Source organism: Stenella coeruleoalba, assembly GCF_951394435.1.
Source record: "Stenella coeruleoalba genome assembly, chromosome: 10".
Lineage (NCBI taxonomy): Eukaryota > Metazoa > Chordata > Mammalia > Artiodactyla > Delphinidae > Stenella > Stenella coeruleoalba.
In genome coordinates, this window is record NC_137156.1 from 85,525,061 (window position 1) to 85,551,327 (window position 26,267).

General features: G+C 44.6%; 1 protein-coding gene across 16 annotated transcripts in view; it reads right to left on the reverse strand.

Annotated features, from left to right (window-relative positions):
* Nucleotides 1–26,267, reverse strand: part of FOXP1 (forkhead box P1) — a 598,032-nt gene that overhangs the window by 12,669 nt on the left and 559,096 nt on the right. For 13 of the 16 annotated variants that reach the window (XM_079934807.1, XM_079934808.1, XM_079934797.1 and 10 more), the window contains 6 exons: nucleotides 19,986–20,069; nucleotides 9,879–10,080; nucleotides 9,695–9,774; nucleotides 8,989–9,090; nucleotides 5,034–5,155; nucleotides 3,120–3,189 (listed from right to left, as the gene is read on the reverse strand). In XM_079934807.1, coding sequence (XP_079790933.1) covers nucleotides 3,120–3,189; nucleotides 5,034–5,155; nucleotides 8,989–9,090; nucleotides 9,695–9,774; nucleotides 9,879–10,080; nucleotides 19,986–20,069 — 660 coding nt within the window. Of the gene's footprint in view, nucleotides 1–3,119; nucleotides 3,190–4,488; nucleotides 4,659–5,033; nucleotides 5,156–8,988; nucleotides 9,091–9,694; nucleotides 9,775–9,878; nucleotides 10,081–19,985; nucleotides 20,070–26,267 lie in introns of all 16 variants that reach the window. The other 3 variants (XM_079934799.1, XM_079934798.1, XM_079934802.1) reach the window with 2 other exon arrangements.

Below are 26,267 nucleotides of genomic sequence, written 5' to 3' on the forward strand. Positions count from 1 at the left end.
TACCCCCGCCCCAAGGTGCAGCTGGACAAGCATCTTGACTGTCTTTGTTTGAGACAACACAGTGGTCCTGCCTCTCCCCGACATGGAAGTTCTGCTGGGACCATCATGTGAGTCTCTTTTTCCTGGAAATACCACAAAGCCATTTCACTGCTGCAGTCAGAATGTGGCGAAAGTGGGGCCCCTCTCTAGCTTGGTATTTTTTCGCAGCTTCTCAAGTCAGTCAAAGATTGAGAAGTAAAAACAAAAGGGGGATGTAGTCTTTGGGACGAGCTGGTCACGTACAGGGCAACCTTTTGGGGATGACGCGTTCTCCGTGGCTCTTAATGCGTTCTAGGGCAAAGCTATTTCCGATGGGGACTGGATCATAAAACCTGGGCTGACAGTGGTGAAAGGCATCCCAAGGTAAGCATTTTACACTGATCCCTTGATTCTCAGACAAAAAAGACGTAAATGAAAAAAACCAGCCTGGTCGCCTTTAAAAAAAAACGATCAAGTGGGCTGCGTAGAGAAACCTGGTGGCTCCTTCACGATAGAGCCTCTCGGACATTCTCTGAGCGACAGAGCAAAGCAACCCACCCGAGCTTCGAAAAATGTTCACCAACGGCTTCGGTCTAACCTAGTGGTTCTTTCTTTTTTGGTCGTTGATGTCTATTTAGGAGAGGGGGCCAGGGGTGGGGGGAGGCTTACAATTTTTATAATGGACCTAATTTTATAAGTGGTCCTATGCCCACAGTATGTGGTTTCATATCACACTGGGCCCTCTGCCAAAAAAAAAAGGAAAGAAAAAAAAGAACAAAGGTCCTTAAGTCAAGGTGCAGAAGTCCCTAAGTCCTGTCCCTCTTGGAATGTTTGTTAACCGCTCTGAGACGCCCGGGGGAAAGGCAGTCTATAAATACGAAGCTTTACGGTTACCCTTAGTTACTTCACTTTTTCAGAGCATACTGCAATCTGTCCCGAGTCCAATGTTTTATTTCTGTAGTGGATTCGGCTGTCCTATTTTATATATTGTATATCACGCGTTATGTTGCTCTAGTAATCTTTTGAAGATGTTGTTCCACTATTATTTTTACTTGCCTTGAAAAATGCAAGTGGGCGGGAAGGGAAGGCCTGCTGGTAGACTCTTTATTTAATTTGCACAGCAGAAAGTTGTCCTAGGGGACTGTCTACTGACCCGGGACCCAGACTCCTAGAGGAGAGGAAAAAGATCCATTCCTCAAATCATGACTTGAGATGCATGTATTCACCTCACTGCAGGATGGACACCAAGTGTTCTTGGAAAACGGCAGCAGAGTTTGGGGCTATGGCTGAAAATAAGAAAGGGTGCAGAGGAGGCCAGGAGCAAATGTTTTAGAGGTGAGAACAGTTCTGTAATGATAAAGCCTCCTAACTGACATTAGTCACAGAGTCAAGAGAATCCAGAGGATGGAGGATCACCGTTGCTGGTGGGTTGTTGTGTCGTTGTTGTTGGTTTTTTTTGGCCTTGCCGCCTCATGAATGTAAAATGTGCCTGTGATCTTAATACGATTCCAGGTAGAGCGGCCTTTAAATTCATACTTTACAACACTCCAGGGAAAATAGTTACTAATGAACGGTATTTACAGTGGCAGCATCTAAGCGTGCTTTTCATTTGCTTTTCGAAAGTTACGGTGTGAACTGCAAGTAATTAAAAGAAACTGTCAGAAAGCAGTTCCTCCTCTTAAATTTGGTTCAGGCTAAACACACGCACGTGCGTGCGCGCGAAAGCTAAGGTCAGTGAATTTGCCTCTGAACTGAAACTGCGTAAGAGGCGTATCATCCATCCTCTGGAGCCTTGAGCTCCTGCTGACCGAACTGGGAAAACGGTTCTCCAGGGCGCAGGGGAGGTGCTCAGCAAACCGCTGTTAAACAGGAATAGCCAGAGCTCCCCTCCCGATCGCCTCTTCCCTGCACTCTGTTCCCCTCAACGCTGAGCGTCTCCACCGAGTTTGCATCATTAGCGTCCCTTGAGGAGCCTTTTTTACACTTCTCTCATTTGCACCCTTCCCTCACAAAATTTTAGTATCTGTTTGTGCGTTACAGCCCTTTGCAGGAGCCCATGACGTTGTCATGTTTAAGTATCGAGAACGCATGCTGCAAAGGTCTGTCACGGGCTAGGATCACATAACGTCAGATCCATCTGTGTAGACTGTTGTCATTTAAGTTACCGAGATCCCTCTGGACTGCGGTCTAGAACAATCCAGGTGGGTCAAAACATAACAGGACCACGGACGGGCCAAAGGACCCTGCCTACCTACGAACTCTGGAGGGGGGTACCCAGGTAAACCTTAAGGAAGTGTACTACAGTCTTCTCTTCGACCTGAGAGATGACTTTACTGTTGGGTAACGGAGCAATATGCGATAATTCAAAGGCTTGACGGGTGCCAGGGCTGCCCCGGTAACTCACGTTTGGGTGGTAACCTCCCTCCTGCTCAATCCCCGTGGCTTCGTCCCCTGGCAACGCCGGTTACGTAAGGAGGGCCTGGTTTGTCAGTAGGAAACAAACGTTCTGCGAGCTTATTACGTAACCTTGAGCAATCCGCTGGAAACCTAAAGAGTCTCTCCTTCAACACCTCTATCGCTTGAACAAAAACAGTTTACTTTTACCAAGCGACCCGAACCCCACCCGCCCCGCTCTCCCCAGTGAAAAGAGGCCAAACTGGACTTGAAAAGAAAAAGGAGCAGAAGAAGAAGAAAAAAAAAAAGCTTCGCTTTCTCTTTAAACCCGTGAACAATAGAAGGTCATGTGACACAGTGGCCTATCACCCAGCACATTAATAGCTGTGCTAGAGTAATTACACTTGTGGTATTTTTGCCTCAAGTGAAATTCTGAAATAAGAGGATGGAAATTATGATACTGCTGATAAATATTAATAAGTGAACTTTTAATTTTTTTGCCACAATATTCAAAATGCTAAGCATCTTGCTAATGCCGAAGCAGCCCGACGTGCCTGCCTCCAGGGAGTACGATGCTTTGTGCACTTAAGAAAAAAGTTTAACGGAATTAAAATTTAATATCTAATTAGAGCGAGGCTAATATATTTTGAAATGAGTGCGGGAGCCATGTGCCTCCGCGGCACAGTCCGGACGGCCGTTCATCTTACCTGTAAAGCTGCATTGAGAGGTGTACAGTAGGCGTGGCTGGTCTGCATGTTTTTAATAAGGGAAGGGTTACTGCATAAGAGAAAGATAAAAACTCAAAGTTAAACGCAATCAACCCCCCGAGTGTTTTTCGCGAAGTCTCGTCTTAAGCTTGCCGCTATCTTTCCAAATCAATCAGAAATGTCCCCCAGCCAGAAGACCAAAGAAAAGGTGGGTTTCGCCCCCCCCCGCCCCCCGCCGCGCGCTGGCTTTGTGGGGGGCTGCTCTGTGTGAACCTCCCCGCCCCGGGGTGGGAGAGAGTTTTCCCGTTCAAGCAAACTGGGGGTAAAATTTTGGATTAAGTAATCAATGCCTCGGGCACTCCCTCCACGGATGAACTCTTGTCTGTCTCACAAAACAGCGACCTCCCTGGCCCGGACTCCAGCAGGAAGGCAGATGCTCTAGGGCCTCGGGCTGGGGAAGTCAGCGAGCGGACTGGCAGGGTTTCCTGGGAGCCAGCGGGAGGAATCTTGCCTCTTAAGCTTCTCCAGGATTTGAATTCTAGAATGAATGCTAGAGGAACGGCAGGGTAGCTCCGAAGAAAAGATCTTCAAGGCTCATTTATTGCCAAAAGAAGAAGATGGAGAGAAGGCTACTCCAGGGGAGGGTCAGGCAGCCGAGGCTGGGGTTCCAGTCCTTCGGGCACAGCCGCAATTTGGGAGGGTACGAGAATAATTTGATGCTGTGTCCATTACCGACCAAATGAAGACAAGATAGATGTTGTTTTAAGGACAGCTGTAGCCAGGAGGGATACAAATACTTGAAAAAAAAAAAAAAATCATACAGGAGGCTACTGAGGGAAAGAAAGGGGTGGCTTCCGTGGGCGGGGGGGGGGGGGGGGGGGGGCGGGAAATTATGTACGTTTCCCAATGGTCCCTAAAGGAAGGAGAGGCACGGGTCTCCATTTCTTTCCCATGCTTGGGGCCCTTTTGGCATTCATTTCACTATATTTATATCGTTATACTGAGTGAGCCAAGAAGAAGAAATGTATCCCAGTAAATACACATTTTAACTCTAAAGAAGGAAGTTTCCTCTTCACTTGGAGGAATCAGGGGGTCACGCAAAAGCACTGGGTTATAGGGTCCCCGTAAAGCTGCTGAATCAAAAGCCAACCGATATTTGCATTAAAGACGTCAAAAAAGCATTATTCAAGGCACTGGTGTTCCAAAGAGAAACGAGAGAAATACATGTACAAATCACACGATTTAGTTCCGTTGCAGAAAGCCGTGGCACTGCTACGTGGTGAAATGCAAAACTATCATGGGATGAGTCAACCATGCAAAGCCAAAGCAACAGCAGAAACAAAAAACAAAAGCAAGTAAAGGCTCTTACTGTGCGACAAGCTCGTCAAAGTTTTCATCGGGGCAGTATTTGCGAGGACGGCCTCGTTGAATATGGCGGCCACGTTTAAACTCTTCATCATCAACTGTCCAAAAGGACCCAAACTCATCCTCTACTCTGATAAAGCACTTATGCAGTGAGAGGTTGGTGCGAATGGCACCCTGGGATAGGAGCAGCAGCAAAGGAGATGAAGTGGCAACAAAAGGAGGCGGGGTTGGGGGCAGAACAGACATCCAATACAGGGAACAGGAGAAAGAAAATAAAATGCAATAAGCATAAGCCAATGGTTTGTGAGGGTTAATATGCATTGCCACCTAAAAGCTACTAGCATGTGATGCAACAAAGACCAGCAAGCAGGGCAGGGGGACTGGTGGGTATACAAAACAGGAGGGATGAAATGCTTTTTTGCTTCCCTTAACTGAGACAACGTGAAACCAGTTCTTTGGTCTAACACCATCTAGCAGCCAAAAGCCTCTAGTTAACACTTGTTAGCGCAATCCAAGCTAGGCTAAGAAGTTCAAACATGGTGGACGTACCCACTGATCTTTTGTGGCCTTCGTTTTTGGAACTCTACTTCATCCACTGTCCATACTGCCCCTTTAACGTTTTCTACTCGCACAAAACACTTGTGAAGACTAAGATTATGACGCACTGCATTCTGCAGCAAGTATAAAAGAGAGAACATTTACATTTTCTATAAGAAAAGACTCCAAAAACAGCAGTACATTCAGCCTAACAGTCCACAGTTGTAAAACCGTCCCCGAGAACTGTAGCTCCCACCCCCATGGATGACCCTCCTGTGGTGAAGGGGGGGCCTCTTCCAAAATCAAAACCCCAAATGATGACTTAATTGTGCTTTGGCATTTTAGTCTAGTCTCTGGTGAACAGTTAAACAGAGGAAAGATTTTTTTTTAATACTCCTATTAGCCCCCAAATAGGTTTCACGGCCAAAATATAAAAGTAACGTTAATACGACTTCAAAATCAGGAAACAGGTAAAGCATAAAACCGTCCCTTTTAAACCCACTTGTCTCTCAGACAAAAGGGGTAATTTATTTTAATTTTTTTAAACCATGAAAGATGATAATTCCTACTGTTAAATACATTTTGCTTCTTTTTAATTCGTCAAAGTGTTGGCTTTAACACCTTCGACACATTTGCTCAGGTCTATTATGAAGAAATTGACATTGGATTTCTACCATCGAGAGTATCACCTCCTGTAGCTGATAGGACCGGGGCGGGGGCGGCAGTGAGTGACATGACCCTGCAGTGGGTCAGTATCCATTATCAAGCTAGGTCTTACCTTCCCAATTATATAAATGTTGGCCCTTACTATGGGCAAGTGCTTTTAATTAACTGAGAAAATGCCAAAGGAACCCATGAGTAGAACTCTCAATGGCAAAATGAGGATACTCTAAGTTGATGGTTTCTTTCCATAGACACGTTTCTTTCTTAGGGTTCAAAGTCATTTCCCGTCACTCCTAAGCTGAGACCCTTGACATGTGTAATCTGCCAAAGGAGCATCTCAACTGCAGGGTGAAGAGTTTTTGACATCTCATCCTTCCTGAGTTTCAGGAATAATCCGCACCCCTTACTTACACTAGGTACAGTTAACAAGCATGGCTTCATCTCTTTTTGAGTTCTCCTGGGTGAACGTGATTGACTGACACTCAAACCTGGACACGAGGCTATTTCAAGGAGACCCATATCATTTACTCCCAACCTTCTTCTTATAGGGAATGAGTAGGCGACAACAGGGGCTGGAGAAGTGGATACTTACACCACACCTCACATGCCTTGTAAGTCCCTCAATCCATCTGCTGCTATTGCTCACACAGTCTGTATTCCTCCCCTTAACCTGTGATATACTTCATCCTTCCAAGTGGCAAATCTTTTTTTTTTTTTTTTGCGGTACACGGGCCTCTCACTGCCGTGGCCTCTCCCGTTGCGGAGCACAGGCTCCGGACGCGCAGGCTCAGCGGCCATGGCTCACGGGCCCAGCCGCTCCGCGGCATGTGGGATCTTCCCGGACCGGGGCACGAACCCGTGTCCCCTGCATCGGCAGGGAGACTCTCAACCACTGCGCCACCAGGGAGGCCCTCAAGTGGAAAATCTTGATCTCTACTTTGAGAGGTGTTTCTGTTTTTGGATGATCGCCATTAGCGACTCTGTGAGGAGTCATGCTAGAGAATGGTGATGTTTCTTGTCTGATATGGAATATTTAGAAGGTGACGAGAGAAGTGTTATCACGTGGCATGACGAACTGCTCACAAGGAGAAGCCAGAGGACAAAGGCTCAAGGAATTTTTGAGGAATGTCAGCATAACTGGGGTGGGTTCAGACTTCCAGCTGACTACGAAAGGACACCCCTGATTCAAACAGGTTTGGTAGGTCTACAACAAACATCTCTGAAAAATGCTGGGCATGTTATAACTACAGCTAGTAGGGCAAATTTCCTGGCGTATAAACTGTCGTCTGGTCTTTAAGTGGGCACTTTCTTTTGTAATACTGCACAAAGGCAGAGGATAAAGGATGCTAAGGGTCTACTGTTTATCTCCTACCATGACACTGAGGAGGCTGAAATAAATAAACCCAAATTTCCTGAAAAAGAAAGAAAGAAAAAAAGTCCAGACAGAGCATGTGTACCTATCAGACACCTTACTGGGAAAAGAAATCATCATCTCATCCTAATCACTGTCTAAGTTTTCCAGTAAGTATCAAAATGTACAGAAGTGTACATTGTAAAGCCATGTCTGAAAAACAGGACTGCTATAGACCTGTCTGAACTATATAGCCATGTAAATAAAACTGTAAAGTCAAAACTTAAGTTTTGTTTTCGAAGACTGTGCATCCAAGCAAAAGCAACTGGAAATGGAGAGTTTCCCACAAAAGCTGAGTGAACTCTTTCCACTCATGACTTTAACTGGGCATTTTATCTTCTGTCTAAGATGACAGTACAAATAAGGACACATGGAGAAAATTATACGTATTTATGAGTCATTAAATACTTCATTTAGGACTGTTTATATGAAGGGCACTTTTCCCTGCAGTTTCTGAAAATGAAAAAGTTAAATCTGAAGATCTGAGCTTAAATATCACATTCATAACGGGTAATTATTTTAAAACTTGATCATTCGCTATTTATAAAAGGCAATCTGAAGAAAATGTCTGCTTCATGCTTATACTTCCGAAATTCTGAAAAGCATTCACAGCTGAAGACTGTTTTCTATTTTACATCTCAAGGCAGGCTGAGGAAGAGAAGGGAAGGGTTTTGAACCTAGGTTCCTTCGGGGCCCACGTGTCTTAATGGAAATAAAAAAGCTACCTTGGGCCATCAGAGATGATTCACAGCTCCGTAAGGTTGATGAATTAATTCTTTGGTTATATTCTTTCAAAACGCTATTTGATGAAGAATGTAGTAGAGGAAACAGCGTTTTCTGTTTCTGCTGTTGTTTTTCTCCCATATAAATTACGAACGGAGCAAGGAAGACCTGTATATCCAGCAAAGCATCTTTTCCTTGCATCCTATAATAAATTCCTATCCTATTTCTAATAATAACGCGTAAAATATCCAAAAATATTTGCATTTTAAATATTTCTAAATTTTTTGGAATTTAGGGATTACAAGAATTCTAGATAGTAGTAAAGGTGCGAAAAAAAATATATGACTCTCAGATTGTATCTGCTGACCCTTTTTCTAAAGCAAAACTATTAAAAACCGAGAAATTTAAAGTGGGAAAATCCAAAGACTGGTGAGGGCTTAACCGAATACAATGGAATCACTACTAACAGAACCCACGAACCAGCTGCTGAACTGGGATTGAGGTATGTCATGTGACCCCCAAGGCTTGCTGGGGGCATCCCAGGTGGAGCTATGGAATCTGACCCGTTTTACAGCAAATGCTATTACAGTCAAGTCACATATTTCAGAATTTGCTTTTCTTCCCCAGAGTGCCTATGAATATCCGATGGACAGTCTCTCGACTTAAACAAACAAACAAACCCTTAATAATACATATATTGGGTTCTCCTGTAATAACTCTAATATACCTTGCTAGTACTTGGAGTGCATAGGTTAAGGAGGTTATATCCAACCAATGAAAGTTAAGTGTATCTGATCAAGTGTATCTGATCATTTCTCCAGGTTCCTGATGGTTAAAAAAAAACACACAAAAGTTATCTACGCATTCTCTGCAAATACTGCTGGTGGCTGAAGACGGAAAACCATGAGGTCTCTGTACACGAGACAACTTCCTACACATTCCAACCAGAGAGAGATGATTTTACTCGTTATGCCAACATAATGGGACTCTTCCATCCCAGCATTTTAACCCCAGTGGAATTATTTTCTCAATCCAGTATGCCTACAAATTAGACTCTTCGAATGTAGCCAAACAATATGTTCGTAACTTACAACACCTGCATCTTACCGACAACAAACTCTCCTATAAATGCCAAGACCCAAGACTCAACAGGCCTGCAAGAAAGCTTACCTTCCATGTGGCAGCGTTACGCCGGAAGTAAGCAAACATTCGTGTGAACCAGTTATAGATTTCATTTAGTGTTAGCTGCTTCTCTGGAGATTCGAGAATGGCCTGTGAAGCAAAGGCAACAGAGAAAGATAATGTATGACCAAATCAACAGAACCGCCATTGTACGGTTTCTTGAAAACATAAAATAATCGTGACGCTGAGCTAAATCCTAAGGAAGGTTTCACGAAATGCTCTAAGATTAATGGCTGTATTTACCAGTTCAATAGCAAAATGCAAAATGGAATTATCTAATTGTTTGGAGTTTTTATTTCTGTTTCCGTACAGAAATATTAATTTATTAGTCATTCATAAAGCAGAATCAAAGAGAAATGCAAAACATTTCACTAGCTGATTAAAGCTCAGTAATTATTTAGAGCTCAGATTAATTCTAGGGATCAGAGATTACTGTAGCTTGTGATAATTGACTTGCCATCTTTAAACAGGCTCATTTTCACTGTTGTGTGAAATGAATTTCCTAATAATCACATCGTATTGTAATACTTAATCAAAAGCAATTATGTTATATATTGCAGATTTAAAAAACCTTATAGAACAGGTTTTAGCATGCTTGCATACTAAACGGTTTTAAATCTACTGCATCAATATAATACATCCATGTACACCTATACCTTCCGATATAATTTCTCATACCGCGTTATTTACTTACCTGCCTAATTAAAGATGCATATGTAAATGGTGGTCTAACTTCTGCGTTCTTATAAAATTCTTGGTTCTGCGCAATATCTGCTAAATAAGAATCATTGTCCTATTAATTATCACTCTTTACAAAGAGGCTGGTCGACAAGCATTGCCGATCACAGTTCTCCCCGCGGCAAAAATGGAGCATCTACCTGAAGAGATGGGCACGTTGTATTTGTCTGAGTACCGCCTGCGGATGGGTCCCACCGTGTGCATGCTGGTGGTGGTGATGACGGAGGGGCCTTGGGTGACGGGAGTGATGGGGGCAGTGGGGGTCGTAGGAGTATGAGGTAAGCTCTGTGGAGAAGCCTCTGATGCAGACTTGGAGAGTGTGACACTTGATACCAGATTCAGCTGTGAGGAAAGGAACAGTTCTTAGAAGACCTTCAGAAAAAAACAGAGCAACCAAGAAAGCATCTGCAATGCAGCAGGAATTATACAGGGGAGGCCTGGCTAGTTTTATGCCTCACAGTAGATTTTTATCATCAGCTGAAACAGGAGGCGAGTTCCCATGTAAAAACCATTCACTTTATTTACTTACTAAAATTTCTAGCATCCTGTCCTGTGATTCTTTTTTTTCTTATTTCTTTTATTGTAGTTGATTTACACAATGTTGTGTTAGTTTCAGGTGTACAGCAAAGTGATTCAGATACACACACACACACACACACCTATATCTCTCTCTATATATACGCATATATTCCTTTTCAGATTTTTTTCCCCCATGTAGTTTATCAAATAATATCTCTTACGATGTTCTCCTTTCCTGTTGTTGCTGAGACAGGTTTTTTCCCAAAGACAGTTAAACAAGCGTTTACAGACCCAAAAGGGGTTACCTAGCCTGGTGAGTTTGAGAAATTCTGGGTCAGGACGTTTCTTTAAGCACGACTTTGCACCCTAGTATGCCTTGTAAATCTCGAAGCGGGAGAGGGAGTCCTTGTAGCCCCACGAACGCTGATGTTTCAGGAAACACCAGTTGGGATACACTGGTATCAACCTGAGCTCTCAGAACTTTCTGGAATGTGCTAGTACAAGCGAGAAACTGTTTTTACCTAATTTTAATAAAAAGGAAAGTTGTACTAGAATAGCCACATATAGCCACTGGCTACACCACACTGGGACGGGCTCACTCAACTCCAGGATGAAACTTCACGGACGGGAACGACTGCTGAGAGGTTTGGCCTGTGACTTGTATTAAAAAGAGTGGCACCGGATCCAGTGAACATCCATTTAGTTCCATTAGTTGGCAGAGACTAATCTTTGAAAGCTTTCTCTGTCACCTTCATTAAACTCTATCCAGTATGGGATTGGAATCATTTGTTTAAAAAGAATAGGGCATAGGAGAGATCTGGAACTGTAAAACATTTTAATTTTTTTCCTTCCAGTTTCAAATGTGTAGTAACAAAATGGAATAATCCAACGCTTCAAGTCCGGAAACACACGCTAGTTATTTGCAGGAGCACAGAGGAAAATCAACAAGCCCTGTTTCGGTCCTTCCTTCCTTCTTTCTTTCTTTCTATCTGTTTCTCCTGCACCTTGAAGTGTTTCTCTAATTAATAACTGCAAACACGAGCCTGTCCCCCTTTGCAAAAACTCGTTGCTACTGAAATATTAAGTCTGGCTACACTGAAGAACTTGGTTGTTTTCAACAGAGTTCTTACAGTTTACCCAGAACTGCCCTCTGAGGAACTCGTAGCTGCCCCCAGTCCAAGAAAGTTTGGCAAAGTAGCCTTACTTGGTATCACTATCTCAAACCAGATTGTGAATCACTTAACAAATTAAGTCTGGTTCACCACTGCAACAGTCCTAAGTCCAAGACATTATTTGTGGAAAGTATTAAAAATGAGATTCCTCTGAGATCATAATCAAAGAACAGATTAAAAGAGAGTTCTAATTTGTTGGGAAGACTCAACCTTACTCATACCCTAGTAATGAGAAAGATCAAATATCGTTGAGAAAGTATTAATGGAAAAACATAAACATGGCACTGGAAACTGAACGCTGGGTTGCAAGCTTTTGGTTGGGCTTTCCTTTTTCTCCCTCCCTTTAAATGCTGACTCAGCCAACACCAGACCACCGCCGCCGCCGCCGCCGCCGCACCCCACCCCGCCCCGCCCCGCCCACCACCAATCCCTACACCCCATGCTCCCCCATGCCTGATAAGAGCAAGCTGTGGAGATGGTACCACCCTTATGAATCCCCCAGCAAGCTGGGCAGACGCTGGGAGCTGCTTTTCTTATTAGTGCTGGAAACTTGACTTCGTGACACACATTTGCAAACTAAGTGCTCACGGTCCGGCGTAGCAGCCGCGGCGGGATGGAGCAGATCTGGGAAAGCTGGGGCTGACCTCCTCTTTGCCTTGGGCCTTCATCACTGACCAAGTACAGGAACAGCGTGTCTAAGCATCAGCCCCAGCAACGGGTCAAGGAAATCAGCGCACGGAAGGCTAATGCTCATCAGTATACAGCTTTTAAAATGCAGATGCTCTTAGGCTTAAGAGGATCCCAGCGCTCGGGAAAGTCACGGGGACCATTTGTAAAGACCACGCTGTGAAGCCCGGGCCACCGCCTGGTCTCGCTGAATTCTCATACCATCACGAACACTTGAGATGTTGTTACTCACGTTTCACAGATGAGCAAACACAGGCTCACGGGAGATTAAATAACGTGTCCATATTCACAACCTGGACTCAAAATCACATACACACTGGAGATTCTAGGTCCTCTGTATAGCAGTCTCCTTACGCCCAGACAACGGGAACCATCAACAGTATCCGGGTTCATTTTTCTGCACGCTCATTTTTGGAAGGGACCTGGGGATTAGCTTTTATCCCTGCTTACAACTGACATTCAATAAATCTTCCCCAGCAAACATACGGCAATGGGAACTGAAACGACAGAAGAAGGAACAGAACAGACAACTGCTGCCCTCGAAGGGCTTACCGTCAAATGCAGACACTGATCAAAGGAAAACAGGCAGAGCAACCGTAAAACAATTCCGAGAACTAACTCTGCTTCTGGGCTCTTCGGTGGAAGAACAGTACCCTCAACACCACGACGTTCTTTAAAAGGTAATGAAAATTATAATATAAATACAGCGTCCACAGGGAACATGCACGCTCCTTTCCAGTTCTGTGAGGAAGATCACCAGGCCCACTGGGTTCTAGTTAATTGCCCAAACCCCAGACTCGTGGAAACATTCAGCAAGTGCAGGCCCATCTCTTGGGAGCTCACCTACAAGAACAGACAAGCCCCACGATACGGGTACAAAGTCATAAAACATGCAAAGAATGTCATTCTTGCAGCCTTAATACTTGGACTGTTTCTACTGAAAAAGCAACAGTCGGGAAGAAAATCCCTCCCGGTTAGCACGATCCACGAAGAAAGATGCAGCTGAATTTTCTGGAGGCTCTGAAACACAGGTACCAAGTGGAAATCAACACCAAGCCCGAAGAGAGCAGAGAGGGTTTTTTTTTTGTTTTTTTTTTTTTTTTTACCAGGCTTGACAAATGACACCGTGATTCACACCCACTGCTGGGCCGTCTCTAATAAGCCACAGAGGAAGTAGCCAATCTCGGCTAATTACCAGATAAAAATGTATTGTAAGGACTCTAATTAGGAGACGCGGATGGAGGTGATCTAATGATTAAATGCTGCATTCGACTGACCCCACCATCAATGTGCAGTGGTGCAAGATGTCACTGGAATATTTTGTAGAAACAGTAATTTTATTTCGAGGAGGGGAGGCAGTAATATTTGTAATGATGGCTATGAGGTAAACTAATTAAAAGACAGTTCCTAGAGGAAGAGGGTGGCTGAGAGCAGCTGTGGCCATTCCAGAACCAAGTGCCAAGTCTCCACAGAGGAACTGCAGTCAAGTGGAAAATTTCTGCCTGACCTCTGCCCCTGCTATTAATTTGCAGGAAAACTAATGACATATATACATATTCCCACAGAATTGCTCTAATTGCTAATTTGCCAAAGGAGCCCCGATTCCAAATCAAACACGACTGTAGCCTGCGAGGGAAGAAAGAACAAAAAGCGGTAAACTCCAAACACAGGGTGCTTCGCCTCGCGGAATCATCTGAAGGCTGAACCAACAAGTTAATGAAATGTCAACCTTGTCAACGGTGATCGAAGTTTCTTAACTTTTAAACTCCGGCTGGATGATCACATGCTGGTCTCGAGGAGAGACCATCTTTGGGGAGGAAGGTCACGAGGGAGTGATAAGATGCGGCAGGGGGAAGGTTTCAAGATAGGCTCTGCGTTCAAACCAGATCTGCTCTTTTCATTAAGGTCTCTCTCTGCAAAAACTGGACCCCCTACGCCCCCCACCACACACACAAAAATTAATTACAGACGTAGAACAGCAGAGCAAACCGGGAACGGTGAGGGGTGTGCTGCAATCTTGCAAGATTCACCTGAACTGTAAACTATTAAAACTTAATAATATAATCATCAATTAGAAATGAAAGCACGTGTGCTTCGTGTTTCTGACTGTAGCTCAGGTTGGGAGAGAGAATTTTTTTCTTCCGGGGCCTGGAGCAGGAAGGGATGGGGACTCTGGGAGGGTTTCTTTTCCTATTTTTCAGATTGTGTTCATTTTCTATTTAAAAAGAAGTTGCTATGTTTAGAAAAGTTAGTAACTCTGATATTTTCTACATGGCAAGTTTCCATCATGTGATGATTTGGGCAAAGATAATCTCTTTGAAACGCCGGCCAAAAGCTTAAATTCTTATGTCACTTAAGATTGCCGTTGGGCTTTATTTTTTTAGTTTCTATGCACTCTCAACCGTCAGCTTTTCTCCCAGGTCAGTTCCAGGGGTGACTATCCTAGAAATCTTACCCATCCGAACAACTGGAACCAGCCCAGCTGCCCGGGACTCTGCCGAGCCCCTTTTCGAAAGATTTATCTTTCGTTTTTAAACAGTAACCTCCTCTCTCTCTTTTAAAGACGGTGAGTCACTCTCATTTTTTTAAAAATCAACAAACGGCTGAGGTAAACCCCAGACAGAAACAGACTTGTTGTGAGCATTCCCATAAGGACTCATCTGGCTTTTTGTTTGTGCTCTTGCCTCGCTTCAGAACAGATGCTGAGAACAAAAGGCCAACCTGAAACCCAGACACCGAGGGACCCAGCCGCTCAGTATGGACTTTGGGGCTCACTCGCTTTTCTGCTGTTGGTTCGACTGGCCTGAGCAGGTGAATCCTGGACACGAATCCCTCACGTTCAGAGGTGGCCTTTTCTGAGGCTGGAGGGACGGGAAAGATGTTACCAGATCGTGGCAGGGGGTTGGGGGGTGGCCTTGGGGAGAGCTCTCTCTGCCTGGTCCTGCTACTGCCTTAGATCTGGGCCCTGGCGCCGGGCAGTGACCGAGAAGGTGGTCGTCAGGATGAACCTCAGGGTGGGGGACTTCGCGAGAAACAGTATAGAAACATCCCCTGTGTGTGTGTGGTGCTTGCGAATCTCTCTTTATGACGGCATCAAATTATTCCCCCAACTCAACAGCCAGGCTGCAGCGAGCAGCCCACAAAATCAGCCACTTCGTTGAGAGACCCCCCCCCCTTTTGCGGAGCGGGGGGCATGGGGCGAGGGAACACACGGACGGACACACTCTCTCTCTCTCCCTCTCTCTCTCTCTGTTTTTATTAGTAGCTAAAAACGATTTCCAAACAGTCCTAACTGCTACGGTTGGAGGAAACGAGAATGCGTGCAAAGGAAAATCTAATACTGCCTTTCGCCTCAAATAGCCAAGTTCTTGTGTTTTACAACATGTCCATAAAGAAGATAGTACCTACACTGTAATTACTTGCCCACCAAATCTGAAGGGATGTGGTTTCTCCAGAGCTGGGAGCTGTTCTCCGGTGGGTAGGAGGAGTACCCTAAAGCAAAGCCTACCTCTTACGTTCTCAGGATTATAGAATATGACCTACGGTATTTTCCTGACCATATGATAGTGAAAAAGTCTTTTTCAAAAATCCTTAACTTAATAAAGTATTATTACAGACATGCTTCTTGGTGCTGGTTGTTATTATTTTATCCTCTGAGTGAGGCCTCCCTCCAAGGACAAGCATTCACCCCCAAGCAATCCATTTTGGCGTTTACCTTGAGAACATGAACTGGTACCGAGTTTGGAACAAAAGAATATCATTCTCATTAGGACAGTTTACGATCGCCTGATTTTTCGCTTGTGCTTCTCTGAACACGGAAAAGAGACGAATCTTTTAAATCGCCAACGTACAATACACGTGGGCCATTCTGTACGTATGGCAAGCCCGCCTTTGCCCACTGTATGTCCCCCATTGCTAGAATGTACAGCTCTGTTCTGGTAAACTTTTCCAAGCAGGGGCCAGCCTTAATAAAATTAAAAGCTTCTTAGTAGAATTATGACAAACGAAAAGCTTATTTCAGCTGCTGTTGGCCATTCCTTTCTCCCCTCCACTCTGATCATCTTCACACACTTTCCCAGTTCCCTTCCTCAGAGACACAGACACACGCACCTGCTCTTAACCCGAGAAAAGAGTCACGAAACTCGCTTCTTTCCACTTCTTCCTATTCATCTTTTAGGTTTCACCTTAGATGTCACCTGTCCCAGAAGTCTTTCCTCAACCCCCACCGTCTAGGGCAGCGGTCCACACACTCACTCCCCGACAGCACAGCTCATGCCAGGGAGAGCCTGGGAGTGTGTCTTTGGTAGTTGGTCCCACGAGACCCCAAACACCTCGATGGCAGGGATGGTTCTGTCTGGTTTAACTACCCTATGTCTTCCTGTCGCACGTCCAATAAATATTCGTTGACGCAATAATTCGATTTTAAATCCAGGAATTCTCTTCACGAAAACAGCGTGCACTGCAGTTTGAGTCCTGGGTATAATTACGAAAGGAAAGGTTTTTATCGGTTTAAAAGATTTTCAAGCAAGCAGGAGGAGATGTTATCGGAGGCACGTGTGGAACAGGACCGCCGTAAACCCCTATTCAGGTCCTCTCCACGCTTTCCAGTGGGAGTCGCGCTCAGACCCACGCCTAAAAACTTGGGATTCTCCCGAGATGAGCACAGCCTCTGATTAGCCAAATGGGAACATGAGTTCCACAACAGCGTCCAGCGAACACGTCTACGGGCTGCTGTCAGAACAATCCAAGAAGGTTTTGGCAGTGAAATGGGAACGGGTTGGATGACTGGACACAGCAAATGACACTTACCACCCAAATGGCATTTAGTGAAAAGCAACGTTTACAGCAAAGCATTCTATCACTTAGTGACTAAGGATTTTAAAATAAACACCGAGTTCCTTTTTAAACAGAAATGGAAAAAAGAAAAAAAAAAAAAAAAACACTCCACAAACTTCCTGGCAAGACTCTAACGTGAGAGTCCCCAGCTAAGGTTAGATCTGAATCCCAGGGACTGCTTCCTTCAAATCAGAGAGTCTAGAACGATAGGCATCTGAACATACACCGTGCGTTCTACTATTTCAGGTGGAATAAATCAATTACAAGCAAAAGGGAGTCTTCTGCACCTTAGAACCGATCATCAGATAACTCTGTATCCCTAAAGTTGAAAGCATCAAGGGTTTGCTCTACGTCTGTCCACCCCTCCCCTTTTTTTGGGCAAAGAAGTAAAAATGTATGCAAAACACTACACGTCTACCTTTTATAATTAATTTCCCAATGCCTCACCTATACATATTTTAATAATTCCCGATTTATAAGATGGTATCTATAATAAAATTTTCTATTTTCCAATGAATGAAAAGAAGGCAGGTTCTCTCTGGCAACAGAGTGTCACACAATATCTGCTTGTCAGGCACCAATTTTTACTTCTTACATGTAAGTTACAGGATAAGGAATTTATAATGCTGCCTGTGAAGGGAACCACTTTTCATACACAAATGTGATCTTTTTTTTTTTTTCCCCAAAGGGTAATACAACAGTCCATTTACATAAACTAATCCAAACAATCTATGTATTTGACAATGGCAAACCTCACACAGACGGCCTATTGTTGGTTTACATCTTGGAGTTCTTTATATTGGCTTGTAGCACGGCTCTAACTGTCAAAGGTTTGACTTGGACTCCAAATAAATGGTTATAGAAGTGCTGTGCAGCGATATTGGACTTCTTTGCAAAAGAAAACCTGCTGCGTATGAATTCAAAAGCTATTAATTTTTCAGTCAAAAATATTCGTGCCTATTTCTTTTAATAAAGAAATACTGTGCTGAGCTACTAAGAGATAATGTTGACTAGTGGTAGAGAATTTTCAACAGAGCAGTTAAAAATACATTTAGTAGGAGGTCCCCCTTCGAAGTTATAATTTTCTAGCATGTAAAACATTTTTTTAAATACTAATCAAGACAAACCTTCCTGCCCTGTGCATTTCCCCCAGGACCGCACTTTCCTGTTTATTGGCTGCCTAACACGGGTCCTCATGGAGATTCCCAAGGGTCCCTTTTGTGGCCTATGGAGGCCTATGTATATGGCGCTCCCTGCCGGCATCCAGCACCATCGCTCGCTCAGTGCCCCGGGGGGTTTTGCAATTCCTTTTCTGCTTTTATCCCTCCTCCTCCCAAGGAGCCTCATGATCCCAAATGAGTATATTCCTAGAGTGCGGAGTCCAAACATTATTCTAGTTCTCATAGTTAATATCTAACCTCATATCATTGGTTTTAATCCACGGAGGAAGGAGAAGATAATCGCACTCTCTCCCTTGTTGCTAGGTTTAGAGATGCAAACCCTTCAACCTGGGGAAAACCATTTCCCTAACCAACGACAACCATCTGAAGACTTCCAGAGAGTTTCAAGCTCCCTATACCCGCTGGAGAACTCAGTGGAGTCATGCCAGGATCTTACCAATTTGCTCACCTGGGTTCCTAGTATTCCTTAAAAGAAGGGGTTGACAGGAATAGCACCGAGAGCACAGCTGACTACTGACTCCACGATACTGAATGGCCTCCCCCTGCCCTTCTTTCTCTTGGGTAGCCTACACATTGGGTCCTACAGCCGTTTACTGCAAAATACATGGAAACCAAGGGCTCTTCCCTAGTAAAAATGGATGTGCAAAGTGTTTAATGATTTTATGTCCTATATCTCAGTAATGTGTTCTGTTTCAGACATTAATTTTGTCTGCCAACTGCATCTTGGCAGGCTACCATATTTGCTGGGTTAATAGTCTGACTCCGTTTTATTTCTATCACCATAAATCATACACGTATGGGTGTATGTTTGCTTTATTTATAGGAAAAAATCAGTCAAAACAGATAAACCAATACTTTGCCATTACGCCGCATCACTGCATATTGATTAAAATTGCTGGTACTAACTATAGATTGTCAACGCTCAATTAATTTTCACACAGTGACTCCAAGCAAAATCAAATAAAGGCAGTGTACCCTTAAATTTTACAAATCTTAAAAATCAAGAAGCAAAGCACTCTCTCCATTGTGAATAATCAGTTGAAGCTACTAGATTTTGAGAACTGTAAGTGTACAAGAAACACAACTGTGAAAGCGATCAATTTGCAACAAGTAATGAGGCCTAAGACAGGATTTGGGGTTCAGCTACCACACCTTCCACTTTGATATTAACTGTCTGTGCTTGGTGACACTCTTGAACGTCAAATAAAAGGGAACAAGGCAAGAAGTAAGAGATTGCTAAAAGTGAAATGTAATTTCAGGGTACCATGTTGGGTCTCCTCACCGCGAAGGAGTAATGTTCGCTTCAAACTCTTTAGTGACCGTTAGATGTTCTCCGTAATTATAGCCTCTGACTATTCCGACAGTGTGTTTCCTCTTTCTTTCCTTTCTTGCAGTTAGACTGGACTGGACTATCCCTCACTCCTTTTCTCACACCCACTGCCTCTTGGCTAAACCATGCTGACATGCCCTTTTCCTCTGCTTTCCTGGTCTGGCTGTGTTCTCTGTTTCCACCATTGAGAAATCAGAAAGATTGCTTTCTGTTCTGTTTTGTTTTTTCCCTTCTAGTGAGCTCTCGTAATATGTTTTAGTACCTTGGTGTAGCATCAATCATCTGTCCCAAAGAAGAGCTGATGGTGGGGCCTCGTGGCTAACGACTGTGCCTGAATCATCCCATATCTGTCTCCCTAAATGCCCAGCACACTGCCCTCTTCATAAAAGGTAATCAGAACCAGATGGAGCTTAAGTCTTTCACTACTCAAAGCTGCCAGACTAGGCGATCCTCCGTCCTTGGGGTAGGGAAGCGGAGAAGCAACACTGTAGGGTTCCCCCATGGGCGTCATTCAGTACTTACGGGCTGAGGGGCAGTTTTGGGTTCCGTAGACTTCACGTGCAGGTGGGTCATCATGGCTTGCAGGCGCTCTTTGTCTTTTGCAAGCTGGTAGGGAGAAGACGCTTTGTTATTTCTTTGAATGCAGATGCAGTACTCCTTTAACATCCCAAATGATACACATTCCAAATCACACTATGGCCCCCTGGCACACGACAAAATGTGCATCAGTGCTGAATCGTTTTGAAACCTAGACGACCACTGCCAGGCTCCGAGTTACTAGAGGTGTTGGTGTGCGATTTCTCCACACAAGATGCACGAGCCTTTAACTGGGAAGCCCTAGACCTGCTGGCACCAAGGAGTCCCACGGAACACAGACAGCTACGAGACAAAACCGTGAATCACGCCTGTTCACCAACCTGATTCAGGAGGAAGCCAAAGGAGAATAAGCTAGGGAGCTAAAAACTCGTAAATGCATCCGTTGGGGTTGTGGAGAAACTCCTAGGCACACAGATACACTTACGCAAAATTAACCCCATCTTTCTTCACAGGTAGGCACAGGTGAAGACAGCACTGGCCAGCAACTTTGGCAAGGCAGGCAGAGAGCCCCCATTTTCGAGTGAATGCAGAAAAAGCTTACTCGTTTCACGGACTCAGTATGTGAGTACCTACTATGTGCTAGTCTCATCGTACCAAAACTTCAAGTCTCCTCATTCTATCAAACGTTATCTTCTGAAGGCACATGAGTTGCTAATTGGATGTATGCAGTAGGCACTCAGACACTACTTATTACACGCTGCCTTCTTTATGCTTGCCGTGGACTCTTTCATACACAATGGTATCTTTGATAGTTCAAGATCGTTGAGCATAGGGGACATATGACAATTATGTCTGTAAAAGAAGTGGGAAATGTATCCCCCCCCAAAGGTACAGATATTAAGAGAACAGCTGTAGAATTTTGGGGAAATGTAGAAGAGATTAATACCAGAGAGAGAAAGGGGCGGGGGGAGGAAGGGAGGGAGGGAGGAGAGGAGGAAGAGGGAGAGGGAGAGAGAGAAAAAAAAATCTTCATTCAGTACTTTTAAAGACTATTTGTCCAAAATAATGCCTTAAAGTTGGAGAGAGACGCATTCCATCAATGTCACATAATTAACATTAAATCTTTTAAATAACAATTAATTTTTTAAGTCTAAAATTATCTGCCCCCCCCAATCAAGTAAGACTCACATTTTTAAAGCAAAGTGTGTTTTAAGGGAGGGGTATGTTTCAGGAATTGGGGCAAGGCAGAGAAAAGGGAAAGGGTACAAAAACAAGAAAGAAAAAGCTTTCGGCTTATCCTAACTGGATGACTCAGTCTCAAGCCATATCACATTTGATTTTTTTTTTTTCTTTTTATTCCCTTGTGGTTCAGGGAGGAATAAATTAAGAAGAAAGAAAGAAAGAAAGAAAGAAAAAAGCCTTCTAGTGTTAGCATTTATCTTTCAACAAACAGGAAATGAAAATGATACCATATTAGGAGCCACTTTATGTTATTCACCCTCTGTTCTTTAGTCAGTTATTGAACAGCCAAACTAAAGATGCTCTGAACACATAATGCTAAAGGAATTTAGTTTTCCAAGTGGCTCAGTTAGAACAATTAAAATGTTAGCAATGGCATTTTTCTAGTTATTTGTTTTTTTATGTAAGTGTCCTAAGTTTTTCGACGTTACAACTAAAACATTCTTAGATTAAGAAACATGTTTTGTTTTAAAATTACTGTGGAGCAGAAGAAATGGAGGCATATATGTCGTTCTTTTTAAAAACAAGAAGTGGGCTTCCCTGGTGGCAAAGTGGTTGAGAGTCCGCCCGCCGATGCAGGGGACATGGGTTCGTGCCCCGGTCTGGGAGGATCCCACGTGCCGCGGAGCGGCTGGGCCCGTGAGCCATGGCCGCTGAGCCTGCGTGTCCAGAGGCTGTGCTCCTCAACGGGAGAGGCCACAGCATTGAGAGGCCCGCGTACCGCAAACACCAAAACAAACAAACAAACAAAAAACAAGAGGTGGTCTGTTGTACTGAACGTTACAAATTAAAGGGTGGGAGGTGATATTTACTGAAGAGTCTGATGAATATTAATCGTGACTTAATTTGGGGGTGAACACTGTTGATGGAGCAATTACAAAGACCAAGTAGAGGGAAATCCAAATTCCCAGCACCAAAAGAAACCATCACCTCTCTCTTCCTTCCAGATGTCTACCAGGCTGACCTTTTACTGATCAAAGGTGGTAATACCACGTGGCAAACACATACCTAGAATTTGTATACCCAGCCACCTCCATAACCCTGGTGGTTTACTGCCGTAGGGAATCTTTTCTTATTTTCCCGTGTGAATATTACTTAGAATTCATCGTCCATGTTGAGAATTATCCAGGTTCCTTATTTTGCCTCAACCTCAAGCCTACCATCCTAGTTCTGCTTTACTGTGGAAAGGTGGGCAAGGTTACAGGAAGAGGCAAAAATCCAAGTTTTTGTTGCTGTTTATATGAGTGTAAACTAGCATGTCCTATATATTCTTGGAAGGGTTTTGGATTTTTATCATCAATAACAGCTCTAACTCTACCACAAACTGTTGTAACAATTGAAGGAAAAAATCCGCCAAACTCACCTTTGGGTTTTTTTTTAATGCAAAACGGCTAAAAATTCACACCTAGTGAAACCAGCTCCTCTGTCTCAAGTGCCTGTCTTGCATTTACAATACTCACTGGTGCTTCGAAAAGCCTGCAGATCCTTTAGCACTTTTTATGCCATCATTCCATGAGCTCACCATCCCCATCGATTTTCATGGCATCCCTTCATTATTATAATATGGGAATACAAACATTTAATATTAGCAAATATATTCCAGCGTTCCCTCTACTGAATCCCATGACAAGCAAAGAAAAGGAAGATGGGAAATTCAGTCCGAAGGTCAACTAAAAATGCAGCTGACAAATTTACCCGTCTTTTTATGTTGTGATATCAAGAGGGAATTACCCTCTCAAAGCTTTCCCGGTGGGTACAGGAGTACCACCCAGCATAAAAGGAATGACAACAGGACACACGTTAAGGGGAGCTGCTTGTGCAGTGTTTGTTTACATTAGCACGCTTGTGCCCCGTTCTGCAGAATGACAGCAGAGTCAAAAATGGGCTAAAAAGGACGTGGACCCAACAAGCAGACTTCGATGGATTTGAATCCGGGCTCTGCGACTCTGAGCACATTATGTAACCTTTTCAAGTATTTTGTTTCTCCTTCTAAATATGGAATAATAATCTCTGAACTTCCAAGAGTTGTTTTGAGGATTAAATAAATTCTTGCACATAACAAGCTTAGCATAGAACCTAGTGCTTCGAGAATGCTCAAAAAAACCTAATTCCTTCTCTCTCGTTTTTTTTTTTTTTAATAGGAAAGTTAAATCAGTCAAGTCTATCGACTTCTACTGGCTGAGTATATGTTAGGAATCTGGATCAACATAACAGGGGTTCGGTGGAGTTTGCAGCTGGGCTAACTGGGGGGGGGGAGAATTTTGATGTTTTAAAGAAGGGAACCAGAAGCGCGGGAAAGATAGGCCCATTTCTCATGGATTTACTTCCTTGCTTCTCACTGTTATCTGTCCCTCGTCCTAAGCAAACGCTTTTTCTCCCCTCGGATGATATAGGTCATCCCCTTTTCTATTACCCATGGCCTCAAGTTAGGCTTTAGATAGTCCACACTGGGCAAGACCGTAACGGGGGTCTCGCTCCAGACTTGCTGATAACTGCCGAAGGCTAGGGGCCCCGTGCGCCACCTTCAAAGATAAAAACTAAGGGAGATTACGTTCATCCTTTCAGCAGAGAAAAGGGAACATGGTTTGGGGTTCACTGAACACAATCATTCTCTACACTGTCAGGAGGACTACTCATTTTAAGCCCAATGTGGCGGTTCTCACTTGTGAGAAAAGAAGTCTTGAAATAAGCGAAGGATTTGGGATGTGGGAAAAAATGCTGGAATTACTGAGGATGGAGAGAAGAAGGGGCCCGGCCACTCATTCGATTTCACAGAAGCCCAGACGGCTGTGGCTAGGTCAAGTCTTCTGGTCCTCGTGTCGTGTTTTACAGCTGGGGAAGCTGAGGCTCACGGGGGAGAACTTAACCCGAGGTCGTGGAGCTGGGAAGGCGCAACGCTAAGGCTAGAATCCTGGTGACAGGATGCTTGGTCTGACCTTCCTACACCGCTGTGATCCCAGACATCACCTGGGACACTGCCTGGGAACCCAGATCTCTGCCTCTCTCCCTGCCTCCATGCTGCCCTCCGTAGGCAGAACCGCGGGCAGTGGGGGCAGGGTGGAATGTGCAGTGTTACCCACGTTATGAGGCGGCGAGTCCGGGTTAGTGCAGTGGTGATCCCCAGATTCACGGGGATCTGACCTAATCTTGCTGAGCCCAGTCCTCCAGGGGACAGACGAGGGAATAGGTGCTTCTAAGAAAGACCCCAAGGGTCCAAGTCTAACGAGGTACGTTGGGAAGACACCACTCTCTTCCATGGACTGAGCGTGCCTTACAGGGGGGCGGTCTAGACTTCCTCAGCAGGTTTGCATACAGTGACGGCCCCAACACAACTGACGGAGGAAGAATGGATCTTGTCACCTGGGGTCTCTTACGGGCGTACGATCCAAAGGAGAAAAACAAGCCAAAAAAAAAAAGAAAAAAAAAAGCGGCAACTGGAAGGAGGAGAAATGAAACTCTTCTAACCAAACTGAGTATTTACCAAATAGCTATTTTCCAGCCACTGTCTCTAACTGTGGTCATGCGCAGGCCTTCACAGCTCGGTCTTGAAGGCCAACTCCAGCTCTCAGGGGGTAGGCAACCTACGGCTCATTTCACCCCAATCGAAGAATTTCCCGACTTGTACTGTATTCTGTCACCATCTTAACATTCCTCACATGTTATTATTAAAGACTCTCTTGACATTTCAAGCAGACGCACACTGATACTCTGTCATAGTCTAGGAATTCTAATGCTCCTGGAGTAAAGCAGGATTTTCGACTATGAAAAAGCAGCGTCTTGGTCTTCCAAGGGGGGATGCGGAAGTGAGACACGCAGAGACCCTGCGTCTCTCGGCCCCTGGCACGGAGCAGTGGCAACATGAAGCTACGATGCTATTAGGACTTCTCTTTCCCCAGCACCTCTGAGCCTATTCAGAGAGAGTCACGAGGCTCTAGGAGGCCACCGCTGTGAGGAACTGTCCTGAGAACTGCTTTGAATGGGGTCAGAAAGGTCCAAAGGGGGACCCGTGACGGATAATATACTTGCGAAAGTCCAGGAAGTTGTGATTACAAACAGCCCCGCTGACGGTAGAGGCATCACAGGTGAAGTCCCCAGTCACTGGTTTGCGTTAGGCTTACTGTCTCTCCCTCTGCTATTTGCAACTTGTGCACTTTTCTTTCTGCTGACATTTTCTTAGAGCTTACAGTTCCTGGGGTAGATGGATTTGGAAAACTTCAGAATGAGCCCGGTGCCGCTGAGCTCCAGCCCTGGCCCCGCTGCCACGACTGCTGGGGAGAAAGCTCCTCGAGGCAGAGGACAGCGTGGCCTCACCAGCCAAGTTTCAAAACCCTCAGTCTGTAAGGCCTGGGTGTGTGCAGAGAACCTCATGGGGTATAGCAGAGCAAAAACTGGCCACCCCAAAATGTCTCTCTGGCATGCAGATTATTTCGAGCTGAAAGACTCAAGGCCCAAAAGACTCAGACACTTTGACCTTCCCTGCAACTGCCTAAAAGAATTCAGAGGGCCTGTCGGAACAGAGGCATCACCAGCAGGATCTGCAAAGAATATGGGCTAGGAGGTAGGGGGTGGGAAACTCGGCAGGGCCCAGAGATCAGAGTCCACTCTGTGTCCCACTGTCTCCGCGTGGTCCCACAAACATTTATTTACCAAACATTTACTTTTCCATTGCCCTGTGAGGTGCCTTCCTCCCCTCTGAAGGCCCAAACCCCTACCCCCAACACCCTCTTTTGTCTTTAGCTGAAGATGGTATTTATGGTGAGGGTTCTGGCCATTTTGATAAGTGACTCCGTTTTTCCCTGGGTCACTGCCGTGTATACACACTGCTACACTTTTGTTTGATTTTCTCCTGTTACTCTGTCTTCGTGTCAACTGAACTCTGAGGCCAGCCAGAAGAGCCCAGACGGGGAGAGGAAAATGTGCCCCTCCCTAACAGGGCCATGACGACCCCTGTGTAAAAAGCCATAGAGCAGCACTGGGCAAGCGAAGGAAGATGGGTTACAAAGGCTGGGCTACAATCCCAGGGTCGGC